The 15,531-nt window shown below is 37.5% G+C and overlaps 2 protein-coding genes across 5 annotated transcripts in view; one reads left to right on the top strand and one right to left on the bottom strand.

Moving 5' to 3' along the window:
• The window catches only part of LOC100882786 (uncharacterized), a 275,505-nt gene extending 261,885 nt beyond the window's left edge, over positions 1–13,620 (bottom strand). For 3 of the 4 annotated variants that reach the window (XR_013037659.1, XM_076529962.1, XM_076529961.1), the window contains exons 1-2: positions 13,384–13,620; positions 11,378–11,448 (exon numbers count right to left, since the gene is read on the bottom strand). Coding sequence is in view for 3 of the 4 variants with exons in the window: in XM_076529962.1 (XP_076386077.1) it covers positions 11,378–11,448; positions 13,384–13,399 (87 nt within the window). In the remaining variant the exon portion in view is untranslated. The other variant, XM_012295197.2, reaches the window with a different exon arrangement.
• Positions 13,621–14,335: 715 nt separating this feature from the next.
• LOC143264107 (uncharacterized) lies at positions 14,336–15,136 on the top strand. The gene has a single exon (XM_076529677.1). The coding sequence runs from the start codon at positions 14,336–14,338 to the stop codon at positions 15,134–15,136; it is 801 nt and encodes a 266-aa protein (XP_076385792.1).
• The last annotated feature ends 395 nt before the right edge of the window (positions 15,137–15,531 follow it).

Below are 15,531 nucleotides of genomic sequence, written 5' to 3'. Positions count from 1 at the left end.
ACTTCACAGATCAGTAGTGGGGGGAGTATTGGATATGATGATGCAATACCAATCTGCGGAAACGCACAAGAGCGAAGATATTGAAGAAACCATTTCTATGCTTTGGACTAGTCTTTTGATGGGGAAGAGGCACATTGGGCCCCGAGTTGAGGGGGATTTTTCAAGAAAAGAAGTTTCTTTTGCTCGGAATGCCCTTGCAGCTTGATCAGCGAGATGATCTTCCTGGAATCGCAAAAAGAGACTGATGAAATAATTTAACATTGAAGAACTTAACCTAACCTAACCTAACCTAACCTAACCATTGTATGATGAAGTGAACAGAATGAATGCTAGTAGGTGAATGATGAGGCTATGAGAAAGTGAGTGAACGAGTGAATGAGCAAGTGAGTGAGCAAGTGAGTGAGCAAGCGAGTGAGCGAGTGAGGAGCAATTGTGTAAGCAAGTGACGGCGTTACGAGCCAGCCAGGAACAGCATGAAACCGATATTCACCCTTAGATGTTAGAGATTTGAGGGCTGATGAAGATTCTCGAGGTATGGAATATTCGATCGTGATGGGGACAGCATTGACACAGTACTATATAGGCATTGCGTGAGACCGGCAATGGCAGTTTTCGATTTTTCATATCTCCGCTAGGGGGCGTTTCCGCAGATTGGTATTGCATCATCATATTCAACACCCATCCCCCGATTAATGTGTCAAGTTTGATCAAGATCGGGCGTGGGGGGGATGTTTAAGAATAGCCCTAGATTTTATTGTATATGTTCCTTACTTACAATGATGATCTCTCTCTCTCGCACGCATTTACACTCGTGACTGATGGTGGCTTGGTTTCGGGTACTGCTTCGCCCCTCTAGACGTCGATGATAGTCTTATCCTTCGCGGTGGACCTACACGATGGCGCACGCACTCCCGGAATTAACTGTTTACGAGTCTTGTATTATCAGACCCGGAGATACGATACGGGAATGACCGCTGGCCGAGCGCGAAGGAAGCCTCGAAGTGTAAAGTCACGAACAATCAACTCTTTACTCGCGCTTGGCGGCGGTTTTTGTACCCGAAAGTGTGCCAAATCGAGTTCTCATTTGTCACTCATGCACATTTGAGAGTTACGCGATCGCTTTCGCAGAATGCCGCGTTAATGCATTCCTGCGAGTCAATGCAGTCGCGACCCGAATACCGACGGAAAAGGAATATTCCTCGGATGTAACAATGTCTTTGGTCCTACAAATGGCCTGCCTAGTGACAGTCACTGCCCCAAGCAGTAAATACAGATTTATCTCCCTAGGTGGCACCAACCACTCGTCCACCATTACTCGCATACTATGAACAGTTTTGAAATTTTGTAAAAATTTCTTCACCCATGAAAATGGCTTCGTGGTTGATAACTGACAAATTAAATGCTACCATGTCGTTTTGGGTAAGTAGATGCTCAAAGTATACTACAACATTCTTTAATTGGGACTTCGCTACATCATGGCATAAATTTTCTTCAGAGCACCCCGAGTCTTCTGTCTTCAAGGAGCCTTGCACATCTACGAAATCTACGTCTAACATTGTAATTTCACTTTGGAAATGATGCTACGATAGTTATCGTCCAAATGTCACTGTGATGTGTTTCTTCGACAATTATATTTATGCTCATGCTACTCCACCTCCTTTGCTTAATGTTTTTATGTAAAAACATTACATAAAGACCGTGTTTTATCCGATACAAAACAATGTCATAAAAATCTTCGAAGGGTTGCTTATGACGCAGACGTCTCAACAATATTATTTCCGCATTTTGAATTTATCGAGTGACTAGTATAATCTATTTAGTCATTTCTAGTTTTTCATACAATAGTTTTAAGGTTTTGCATCATTCGTACAAATAACCGTTATCTTCAAATTTCCAATGGGTTGACTCAAATCGTCGCAAACACCACCAACAAAAAATTATTGTTTTTGGTGTTTTCGTGACGAATACCACCCGTGTCATACTAGCAAAGAATTACTAAAGGGAATGTGTAATGATACAGTAAATACAACATTTAATATTATTTTTATGTTCAATCTTTTCCCCAATTCCTAAAAAAAAAAAAAATGTGTATTCTCTGTTTAAAAAAAAAAATAACTGTTCATTAGTGCAGATTTTATTAATGCTATGCTTAAAATTAAAGCAGGTATAAATTGAAAGAAAAAGAAATAATGTTCAAAATGAGTTTCGATCCATCAACCTACCAATTACCAGTCTATGACGTTATGCCTTGAACCACTCTGTTGCTTGACTAGTCTTTAACGCCAACTCTTTATGCAGGAGTAAGATAATTTTACAATGCAATTTTCTCGGAAAACCTTGAGAGGCGCACGCTACTGCTTTGCTTAATTAAGTTTAGATACGTGATCTTTAAACAGTGCAAGTTTCAGGAAAGTCCGTTTCCCGTCTACGCTGATGCCCCCTTGTCAGGCCTATTGCGTTCAAGAGTTTACAGGTCTTAGAAGAGTTCGGAAAAATCATATATGTATGTTAAATAAGATTACTAAATAATAATGAGGTTCTGGCGTAAGTACCAAATGGTTAATTTTGATACTCTTACGAAAAGGCGTCGGATATCTCGAACTATCTCGTTTTTTAAATCAATGACCGCACCATTTTTGACATCCTGCCCGTAAGCGACAACAACGCACCATCGGCATCATTCTTTTCTTTTACGCTCGATTCATATCAATTATACCGAACTTCATTCACTCTTTCTGCATCCTCGCCTTCCCCACTCCGTGGCCAGATCCATAATGAACATCGTTTCCATTTATAAATCGTTCGAAGACAAAATAGCAACAGCTGATTGACTCCAACGATTCTCGAAAATGCATTGACGCTAACATGTATGACAAGCTTCTATCCGTTTGCTTATTTATTGTTGCATTTTTGTAGCAACCAACTTCTCACGCTACCAAAAAGACAACCACGTTCTTCCTTTCTTTTGTTCATTTCAATAAAGTCTCCATATTCCATCTTAACCTTAACACACTCTTACATTGGGAGCTATTTTCAAATTAACATGAACGCAGCTAAAAAAATACGTGTTGAATATTTTTTCGAAAGCTACATTATATATGAGTTTCATAAAAATTGGAAATGATCACGTGGGGATGGTCCCTTGTTAGTCGCAGCTGATTTTTGCAAACACTGTAAGATAAAAATGTCACCTAAAAACTTGAACAAGAATTTTAGCGGAATATTGTGAAATATGCAATTTTTAGTTTACATTTTTAACATTCGCGCATGAAGTTTTACTTTTCATTATTTATATTAAATTTCCCTGTCATATAGTGATACTGCTGACAATTTTAAACATAATAGTACTGATAAACATTCTACTTACTAATCGAAGCAGCATCCATTTTGCAGAATTGAAGTTAATAAAGTCTATTTAATATTATTCACTTTACACTTTGCTCTTGCACACTGAACTTCACTGCACGAAAACTGCGTGATGAATGAACCCAGTAAATGAACGCTCACCATTTTGCAGATATACGGAAGTAATAAAACCTTTATTTTACTTCGGTTTTCCCATAAACACAGTACAAAAGTGCACAATTCAGTTATTGAAACATTCCCAACAAAAAATTCATTTTCAAGGTTTTGACAGGTTTCTACGATTTAGAACCACGATGCGACCGTGGGAATTACCGGTTACCGTACATACGAGTGGATATCCGGAGACACTTGTGCTAGCAATGGCATACTCTATTCCAGTCACTGCGTTTTTGAAGAGGTTGTGAACGGAGTTTGACCTTGACGAGGCAATCGAAGTTTACTTTGAGTTGCGTCGGCTTGGACAGCTCGCCGATGCGGATCAGTTCCGCAAACACCTTGAAGGATTAACAATTGGTTACATCGATGTTTTGTCGGACTTCGAGACTTCCGACGAAGAATGCAGCTACATTGATAGTAGCTTGCCGTGTGAGATAGACTTGGCAATTTTTAAGAGCCGAAATACAAGGCAAGAAATGTTGGAATGAAGCTGCGTAGCCCAATAGCTGCTGGCGTTCTCGCAGGGTTGGAATGCAACAAACCGCTACTAGACGTGAAGATTCGTTGACACTCCATACATGACATGTTAATGAATCTGTTATCTCTGCAGGATGTGTGTACACAAGTTTTGATGAAGAGCAACAAAAATAATAGTGGCGAAATTCTAGTTTTAATAGAAAGCGATTGAATAACAATAAAGGACATAATTCCCATTTTCCTTCCCGCCAAGATTTCAACAAAGAATCCTCAATCGGAACACCTTACAATTGGCGACTTTTTAGTAGCATGGTTGCGATGTAGAATAGACACAAAGAAGGTAAAATCTTCCCTTGCCAAAGCTATTCATGCTACCATGGAGAGTAGAGAAGAGGTTCTTCTACACTGAATATGTGTGGCCGCCGCTCTCTATCTGCATCTTCGCTTTAATGTTTATTAATCAGTTGATCAGCAGAAGTGTGTTGAAGATAATTTCATGATCCTGTGGGTTAAACGAAACCGTTTACGTGATAGTAACAGTAACTACTGTGCCAGTAGCTCAGCTATCAGTTTGGTTTCTAATCAACATGTTGACAATTACGAGGATGATGGAGATGAGGACCCGCTTGAACAGTTACTGCGGCGCGACGAAAAAGCTGTCACGGATTCTAAACCTAAGGAACGGAAAAATGGAAACATTAGAATACTTCTTCAAGATTTTTCTATGCATCCTCTCTGAGAGACTATGAAGAAGAGTAGTCAAGGACTGTACCGCATTACAACTACCGTGTTAGTTGTGCTAGGACACAAGTGAGCGTCGGAAGGACTTTCTCCCAACTGCACTTCTATATTTTAAGCACCCTAGGTAACCACCTTATGTACAATGAACTTAGTGATGTTCTTTCAAACGAAGGAATTATAAACGTAATCAGAAAGTAAAACTCGAAGAACCGATGCAGCTAAATTCCTAATGTATGCATTTCTCCTTCGATACCCAATACTATAATGTGCTCTCGGTTGTCCTTTTCCGCATAAGATTCAAGGCATTTATACCAACCGGGCATCACAATGCGTTACTGCGACGTCATAATTATGTCATAATGCGTAGATTCTATTAACAAAGTCTCTTACAGAATTATTAATATACAGGATGCCTCACAATTAGTGTAGGACCCTGAAATGGGACATAGCCGACGTGATTCTAAGCAAGATTTCCGTTTGCAATAATAGGGTTTGAAGCTTCGTTTTTGAATTATTAAGCAAAAACATGGACCAATCACAGAAGTGGGAGCGACAGCTTCGAGCCTGACCACAGAGTGCGAGCGCGATCAACTGTTTTTTCCTCGAAACTGTCTTAACGTCTAATAAGAAGTCTTCACATCAAAACCCAGTTAAATAACGAATAGAATAATTAAAAGTAATGTTCATTTATTCATTCCTCATGAAGGAGGATCAGAATTAGTTATATGTAATTGATATATAGTATGCAAATGAAATTTATTGAATGCTGTCATTCGTTTTCGACGGCGAATGTAACATTAAATATCGGCAGCTTATAAACGGGTAATTGCTTCCTCCGTCGTCAAAACCTCTCCACGGTACACTTCATTCTGAAATAATGAAATTCGCCCCCTATCCTGAAAGGTTTCGTCTAGGTGCGTTCTGACACTCGCAGTATAATGGACAGGTGCACCATCATGTTGGAAGAACATATGTAAGTTTGACGGCTTTCAAACTTAGTTGTCCACAGCTGGTAGGAGGGGGCTAGCGGGTGCTCGTTGGGAACGACGTACTTCGACAGACGAATCGTAAAAACTATGCTGCGCCATAGTCGAGAACGTTATAACGCAATACAGGCGTAAGATTCTGGTGTTATAATAACATATTAAGATATAAAGATTATAAGATATAGAAAGTCCGACAATTTGTGTTGGTTCAGGTAAAAACCTAAGAAGTGATATAAGTTGTACATCGTTCAGGTAAAATTAGATATTAAAGTGTTTTTATTACAGTGTTCTACTGCAACAACACGTGTTAGTTCTTAACCCTACTCCAAAAACCCGTTACTGTCATTAAGAAGCCTCAGTAGAGGCTTACACATATTTCTCCGAATCTCTAATGGAATTTCTTCTAAAAGAGTTGGAAGAACATATTCCACAAAAATTTGTATGAAGGACCGTCCAATTTGTTTGGCAGAATGTACGGTTCAATAATAAAATTTCCGCCTATGTCAACCTATTGTTGACTGATACCAGTGTACTTGCGCAGTGCATGAACAAATCGCGATCGAATTCTGTATGTCCCACACATATGAATTGTAAGCATTGAAGCAACCTTCTCTTGTAAACAGGGTTTCGTCTGAAAAAAAGAATCCATTTTGGAAACTGCAGGCGCCGGGTAAAGTCCTGTGGATTTAAATATTGCACCCGTATATACTTATATCCAAAAACCACACACACGTCCTAATACAATATGCAGAAGTTTTGAAATTGAAGTCAATCATGCTAAAGGAATGTAGAGAAAATCCTTCCATTATTAATAAGGAGATATTTTATAATATTTGTCGTACAAACCCTGATACAGCAGCGTATATTTCGTGCAATAGCATGAAATCTATTATGTCCAGAGAAAAAGTAAAATCTTGACCACTACTCTCTAAAATTGTACAGAGTACACATGAAATACTTGGAAATTATAATGTCTTGAAAGATATTTATAAGGGATGTGCAATGTCAAATTATAATAAATATGCCCTGATTTTTTCAAACACCATACTACTAAATGCATTAGAAAATGCTAACAATGTCAGATTTACTATGCTCGTTGTCAAGGTGACATTTCGCACTAAAAAAATTCTTTTCGTGTTTTTTGTTTGATCCATTCAGTTGTAAATTACAGTGTGTTAAAAATGGAAGACAAGAAAGAGAAAATTCGGTACATTTTACAGTTTTTCTTTGATAAAGGCGAAAAAGCAAACCAGGCGGTTGAAATTGTGATTGGTGTTTATGGCCTCAATACTGTAACAGCTAATTGCGTGCAATTTTGGTTTCGTCAATTCCGTTTAGGCATTTTTGATATTAAAGATGCACCCCGCACAGGCAGGATCGTCGTAAAAAATGTCGATAAAATCACAGAGATAATCGAAGTTAACGGACGTGTTAGTAGTCGTAGGATCGCCCAGGATCTAAAGATGAACCATAAAACAGCTTTAAACCATTTGCACAAAGCTGGATTCAAAATTAACACCAAAAAACATGATGGATCAAATTTCCATCTGCGAAGCTTGACCAAACGGAATGAAATCGACCCATTTCTTCAATGGATGGCGACTGGGGATGAGAAATGGGTCACATACGACAGCATTATACGAAAACGATCGTTGTCAAAGCGCGATGAAGCAGCTCAAACGGTGGCTAAACCAGGACTAATGGTTAGAAAAGTTCTACTGTGCATTTGGTGGGACTGGAAAGGAATCATTTATTATGAGCTGCTTCCATGGGGCCATACACTAAATTCGGATTTTTACTGTCAACATCTGGACCGTTTGAAGCTAGCGATTGACCAGAAACGGCCAAAATTGGCCAACAGACGAGGTGTCGTGTTCTATCAGGACAACGTCAGGCCACACACGTCTATAATGACTTACCACATAATCTGGTAGTTTGGTTGGGAAGTTTTGATACATCCACCATATAGTCCGGACCTGGCATCAAGCGATTACCATCTTTTTCTTGTACTGCAAAACTTTTTAGTGATAAGAAATTGGCATCAAGAGAAGATTGTGAAAATCAATTACTAGAGTTTTTCGCCAATAGAAACCAAGACTTCTATGAAAAAAGCATTATGAAGCCACCCTTAAAATGGCAACAAGTTATAGAACAAAACTGTGCATATTTGACCCAAACTAGGCAATCTGAAACATATTAAATAAAGTCTTGTAGTTCACGTAAAAGTAATGGATTTGTTCGGTCCAAGCGTCAACCTCTAGCGGAACATAAAAATTTGTATGGTAATTAATCGACATAAATTATCGACATATATTGTAATTATCGACAAAAAATCGGTCGGTAACACCTCAGGATGAACTCAGAGCACGTCGTGGCGCGCGATCGCCGGGAGAGGTAAAACAAACGACAATCTGCGACATGTCGAAACTTGCAAAGAAAACGACGTTTTCTCGTTCATTCGGCAGGAATCGCTCGACCAGTGCGAACGTAAGTTATAAACGCAACAGTAACCATCGACAATTAAACTCGCAATTCAATACAATTTCAATAAGACTCCTCCTGTCAGAGTCAAGCGTTCTGTAAAGATCCGCATTTCGGGACGCTACAGATTTCTTTTTCTCCAACCTAATATATGGATGGTACCTTTTCAGTAAGTATTTAAGGTAAACAACTTATAATGTTAATTTTTTTCGGGTAGAGGAAGTTTTTTAATTTTTATCGTTTCGGATCTCTTAATCGGTTGTGCCACGAATGCCTCTTTTTCATCAGCTCTATACTGTACACATACATTACAATGACACAGTATACTACTATTGATAGTTTTTATTAAAGTTATCTCATACTATCAAACTAAAAACAGATATCAATTTACAGGGAATCGCTACTATTGTTGCTTTATGCGAATCTCGTACTTCATCAATGTACAAAGCAATATGGAAAAAAATAGTTTGTCTTGTTCTGCGATTGCAAGATAGCTTAGAAACTGTCATGTGCAATTACGAGAAAGCTGTTATGGAAGGGATACAAGCACAACTTCTCACAGTCACAGTACATGGCTGTTAGTTTCATTTTAATCAGGTGCGGTATAAGTGTTAACGTTACCATGTTTTTTTTTTCCTCATTAAAGTGCTCAGTGGAGAGTTGAATGGTCCTTTTCTTATTGTTTGGACTCTATTAAGGAAATGGAGGAAATTAAGATTACAAAGTGCCTTTCGTTCCACGAAATATGTTTCTAAAAGCGTTACATCAAATGCAGTTAGTTGCAGATCATTTATGTGGCACTTCCCCGAATGTGCTCCTGTTTATGACATATCTACGCAATGTGTGGCTACCTATTTCTTCGAAGATCTTCGAAGATTTCTTCGAACGTATTAGGGTGTCCTAAAAGTTTCTTTCTCTTCGCGATATAAGTGGTCTCATCTGGCGCTGCTTGTGTAAACATACAGACTTATCTATTAGACGTCTATGTTATCGGTTTCAATCATCCCAGAGTTCTTTTACAGTACGTTTTGTTTGTGCCATAGTCTTTTTTAAAACCTCAACCATATTGTTAAACATGAGTAGCAAAAGGCGATATTTACGGCATGTTATGCTGCATTGTTTCGAAAAAGATCATAGTGTAAAGAATACTGTTGACGAGATTTATACCGTGTACGGGGATGGTACTTATAACTGTTATAACCATTCGCAATTGGTTTTGTGGGAATCGAGTGAAGGTTTAACACGATTGAAAAAGACTAACAAGGGACATTACTCAATCGCCAATCGCCGATTTTGATGCGCTTTGAGTATGATATAGAACGCAAAAAAATATTTGACACGTATTTTTTTTTATCGGCTATCGTCCATGCTGAAGGGGTGAAAATGGCCCCCAAAGTTGGGGTTGCAAAACATATTTTCTCCAATATCTCAGAAACTATTAGGCCTAGACAAAAAATTAAAAGTGCAAATTTTTCTGTTTTTGAAGTCCAATAATATGGCCTAAGTGGATTTTTGAAAAATTTATTTGTTTAAAAAATATGTTAAAAATTAACATTATTTTGCAAATTTTTTTAATAAAACTTTGTACAATTTTGATCAAATTTCACGTCGTATGTGATACCAAGGACGCCACAGGGCGATTTAGAGAGGGAAATTTTAATCTGATAGATTAGAATCGCAGCGGTCGCCCAAAAATGACGGATACAGACTTTATCAAGGCCATGCTTGATGAAAATCTTCGATATAATGTGCGGGAGAGATAGTGAATACCACTAGGATTCCCAAAGCAACAGTGCATAATCACCTAACCAGGATGGGATATGTTAATCGCTGCGAAGTTTGGGTTCCGCATTTATTGACCGAGACCAAACTTACGAATCACATCTCTATGTGCGATTTGCTTCTCCAGATTCATGAAAACGATCCGTTTTTAAAGAGGCCAAACTTGGATTTGTATGAAAATGTGCATAGAAAAAGCAACTTGGTGTAAGGATAATAAGCCTTCAACTGTCGCAAAGGCAGAACTACACCCCACAAAAGTTCTTTTTTCCATTTGGTGGGATTGGAAAGGCGTAATTTTCTACGAGGTCCTTCTTCAAGGTGAAACAATAATTCCAAACAACGCGATCAAATTTATGGATTTTTTTAGGCTAGTTTCTACGGTTTTGTAGTTCGTGTAATTGTTGTTATTTCATGTATTAACATTTTGTCCAAAATTGGTTCACAGATAATTTATCCAAATTAATAACAGATGAAACGATTGATTATGAACGTTTGTTAAAAAATCTAAAAGTCACACGAATTCGTACTCGCACCAATAGAGAAAAGAGTGCCAAAATTAAATTAGCCCAAGATAATTTAATCTCCGAGATATTGTCATTCTAGCAATTTTTAAACATGTTTAATAAAGATTATAGACAACACCAATATGATAACAATTCGTTACCAAGAGGTATGTTTCAATACTTCAATGATGCAGCATAAAACTTTTACTGCTAGTAAGATTTTTTAAATTTGCTTTTAGACTGCAATGAAAATGATGCATTCAATGGAACTCTCGCGGATGAAACGTTTAGTATAGGTAATAATTCTGTCCTAAAACTAACATGAATTCTGTTAACAATTTTCGTTCAATTTTATCGAATTTCAGTAATTTATTAATCTTTTTCTGAAAATAAATTGCCTGATTACATGCCTAATGAAGACCCTGTTCAACTAGAGAGTACATCAGTCAATGATATTAATAACAATGATTCGTGTTTCTAATTATTCTAGTCGTCAATTATATTTACTATTCAACACAACAATTATCATATATTATCTTTTATATGTGAAGAAATATCTATATATAATTCAAAGAAGGTATGTTATATTGTGCTTATTAGTTTTTCCTTTTTTCTTGTTTCAAGTATATTGAGAGTAAAATAGTAAAAAAATTTTGTATTATTTTAAGTTGTTTGTTTGTAGTGTTGCTACGATCAACAACTAATAATTTATGTTTATCATTTTTTTAGGTACTGACCTTTTTATAATAGATGGTTGTAATGAAAGTGAGTCTCTTACACATTCACAAAACGGTAACAAGAAAAAAACAGTGGAAGGTAAAATTCTGATCATCAATCTATCAAAGCCAGTAAATTTTTTTAAGGTTTTATTTAATGTGTACTTACGCGCTTTAAGTGTTGTTCCTTCAGCGTCCATTGACAATGCCAGCAGTATTTGCACAAAAGCTTTACAGAAACTGGACAGAAGTAAAGGTAATATGACAGAAGACATGTTTAACCTGTGCTGACATTTTCAAACAATGTTTGAAATTTTTGATACTATTTTATTAACTAAAATTGTTTTTTAGTTCGTCAGTTTGTCAGCATTTAACTTGTTATCTTTGATAAATACCATGCAAATTAAATATTTATGTAAAATACCATGGCATGATTATAAGTGGATAATAGATATAGTATACCATACCACACAATATCATTTTATTTTGTTATCTATCAACGTAAAATTAAATTTCACAAATGTACATTATAATAAGTATATTTTGTAGTCGTTTAATTTCGTTTTATTCTATCTGTTTGTTATTAAATAGGAGAAGGATCTGTACAAAGAATTTGCTGCTGCAAGGTTGGCATCTCCACAATAGTATTATCATGAGGTTACATTTAATTGTAAAGAATAATAAAATATTCATACTGTCCAAATGAAAGCATTCTTTTCACAGATATTCATTCACCTATTGCATCCATTGTATAATAATATCCTCATGGTAATTTTCTTCATAGTTAATAAATTAACTTTGAATTCTAATAAGATCATAATACCCAAATACTTGTATTATAAGAACAATTCCTTTAACCCAATATAATTCTATAAATACTTCTAGTGAAAGAATTTATATTTTTCAATGAATATTGAAAATATAAGTTATAGTATAATTATTAAAAATGATAATATTATAATTGATTGAATACATACATATCAATCAGAATGAAACTGAATTATTATATAAACTTGGAACATGTTAAGTATGGAATAAAATACACTCAATAAATGTTATATATAAAATCTTGACCAATTGCACATTGGTATGACAGATTATACTGCAAAATGGAAATATGTTGGATTAGTAAGTTATTCCGAAATAAGCCACAGTATTTTACATGCAATTTATTAATTTAATATTGTTTGTATAATAACTTATAATTGCGCTTAAACTGAAATATGAAACATTCGTATATTGATCACTGAAAGTTTAATAATTCGCTTGGAAAACCCACAAAAATTCTATCTGCCAAATTCTATGTTCTTTCGCATCTATTTTTAGTTTTATTCTTAACTAGCTGATCTACCCATTTTGCAGGACTATAATAAATATCATTTGCAAGGTTGAATGAGAGAATAACATATTCATGAAATTTGTGGGTTTTATATTTGAAGAAAAGGCAATATCAATCATGAGATATACTTTTTGTAATGATTAGAATATTAAAGAAACTATTGTCTGAATTAGGCAATGAAATTTCATAGCAATTAATTGACCCATTTATTTTGAAAATGGTATGAGTCCATTTTCATTTATTTTCAGAAAATTAAAGTTAGCATATATGTCAATGAAAAATATAGGTTAATCATATCAAGATTGACAATTCAGGAATTTTTTTTACTGATTGATCTATATGTCATTTGATTATACAAATTTGTTTTAGATGATTTATCTAAAATAATATATATTCATGCAAATGGACTTACAGTACATTCAAAATAAACGGTCCAATTCTTGAAGTCTGTCTTGTTGAAGAACTTGTAACTGTTACAGAGCTCCTTCTTTGTGCACTCTCGTAATAGAGAATATGCAACAGGTATGACATCATGGCGACGTATATGACGTAATTTTTGCCGCGAAAATGCACGTGAAATTGTAAATAAGAGTTAGAAAATAAAAATCGACGAACGGTCGACACAGGCCATGTGCCTTTTATCATTGCATTTCCCCTTTCTCAGGGAACTTCGCTGGGCCTAAGTGCCCTAAACAGCAATGCTAACGGGGGTGTCCTCAAGACAAGATCGTGTCTAGGAAGACACTCTTGTATTGGCATTTGTCGCGAGACGTTATTAGTAAAGTATTGCAGTATATTTATTAAAATCGCCCACAAGTTTATTTGGTATACTTTACCTGTTACCAAAAACATTCCTGATTACCTTACATAAGGTAACCTTTGTGATATTTCTTTAATTTTGATCACCACAAAACTATCCTAAAACCATATACAGCATCGGACCTACGTCTATGCAAAATTTTGTGAATTTGGTAGTTTTTGTGTGACGACACAACGTATTGTGGGTGCGTTTTAGGGTAAATACACGAGGTTCTCTAACACAACTATTTATTCCGGATTGATATACAATGCGTACTCACCGTATGGCTAATGGCAAACGAATGAATTGACGAACGGCGTCGTTGTCTCCCGCGCTATTCTATGTCCTACACGCTACGCTAGGTAGCGTCGCTAGCGTGCTACCAATTCCCCCATAGGGACTTCGCGCTTGCACGCCACAGTATAAAAAATTGAACTCAGATTTATATATAGATTGACTAACATTTATGCTTATTGTTCCGGTCTTTGTGGTCAAAATGTGATGTTATATAGCCTACAGCATTCCTCGATAAATGGATTACCTACAGAAAAATATTTTTTTATATTCGACTGACACCTTCTTTTATTAAATTAGTGTAGATTAATCGTACGTATTGCTTATCGTAATGTTATATTTTGAGTACGTGATACAATAAATAAATAAGTGGGAAAGCAGGTGTGGCGTGCAAGCGCGAATTCCCTATAGGGGAGTTGGTAGCACGCTAGCGACGCTACCTAGCGTAGCGTGTAGGAAGCAGTCGAGCGCGGGAGAGAACGACGCCGTTCGTCATTTCATTCGTTCGCCATTAGCCATACGCGCAGTACGAGTTATATGTCCAGACCTGAATAAATAGTTGTTGAGTTATAGAACCTCGTGTATTTACTCTAAACGCTCCCACAATTGGTGACCCCGACGTGATAGGTAACATTCCTATTTTTCTTTTTGCATTTTACGTTTGGGAAGCGTTTTTCTTATAGAAGTCAGAGACAATGGCACACGAGGGTTCTGGGAACGCGTCGGTCGCGGCAGTGAGCGTGAAAGTGCCTCCTTTCTGGGTAGAAGAACCCGAGATGTGGTTCGCTCAGTTAGAGGGACAATTCCTCGTGACCGGAATAACGGTGGACGCGACAAAGTTCGCATACGTGGTCGGCAATCTGGAGGGTCGTTACGCTAGAGAAGTGGCAGACATTATAAAAAACCCGCCGATAGTGGACAAATATGACACCTTGAAGAGGCAGCTTGTGGCAAGATTGTCCCAGTCAGAGGACAAGAAGCTACGTCAGCTACTGGAAAGAGAAGAACTGGGGGATCGCACTCCCAGCCAATTTCTAAGGCATCTCAAGAGTCTGGCAGGAGAAGCGGTACCGGAAAAATTATTAAAGAGCATTTGGTCCGGTAGACTGCCGCAGTCGGTGCAAACAATATTAGCAACACAGGAAAAAGCACCATTAGAAGACGCCACGATTTTGGCGGACAAAGTATACGAATTGGCGCCACAAGGCCCTCAAAGCAACATGGCGGCGGTAGAGAAGCCATCCGGAATTTCCGCCATTGAGCGGAAGGTGGAAGAACTAACCAAGATGGTGGAACAGTTGACGACCAGGTCGCGTGGTCCATGGCGAAAAAGATGGCGCGGTAGTTCCCGCGACAGGAGCGCGAGCGGGAACCGCGTTCGACACCAAAACGACAAGAAAAGGTATGATGATTGTTGGTACCATTATAAATGGGGCAAGAACGCACACAAATGCGTACCGCCGTGTAAGTACGCACCCCCGAGGCAGGAAAACTAGAGAGTCGGGCCAATGTAGCGGCAATCGGGCCGACAGAAAAATCGTGCCGCCTTTTCTTAACTGATCGAAAAACGAAATGCACCTATTTGATAGACACAGGCTCAGATGTGAGCGTGTACCCCGCAAAGCGCTGTAGGGAACGTCGCAGAAGCGGCGAATACATTTTGTACGCGGCAAATGGTACACCGATTAAGACATATGGCAATATGATGATGGATGTAAACTTCGGGTTAAGAAGAAGCTTTCCATGGAAAATGGTGATAGCTGACGTGGCCAGGCCCATTATTGGGGCAGATTTCCTCACACATTATGGCTTATTGGTAGATCTGAAAGGCGCACGATTGGTGGATCAGGAAACCAAGCTAACTGCAAAGGGTGGTTGGCAATACACCTCA

Source organism: Megachile rotundata, chromosome 3, assembly GCF_050947335.1.
Source record: "Megachile rotundata isolate GNS110a chromosome 3, iyMegRotu1, whole genome shotgun sequence".
Lineage (NCBI taxonomy): Eukaryota > Metazoa > Arthropoda > Insecta > Hymenoptera > Megachilidae > Megachile > Megachile rotundata.
This window is presented reverse-complemented; position numbering and strand designations above follow the sequence as displayed.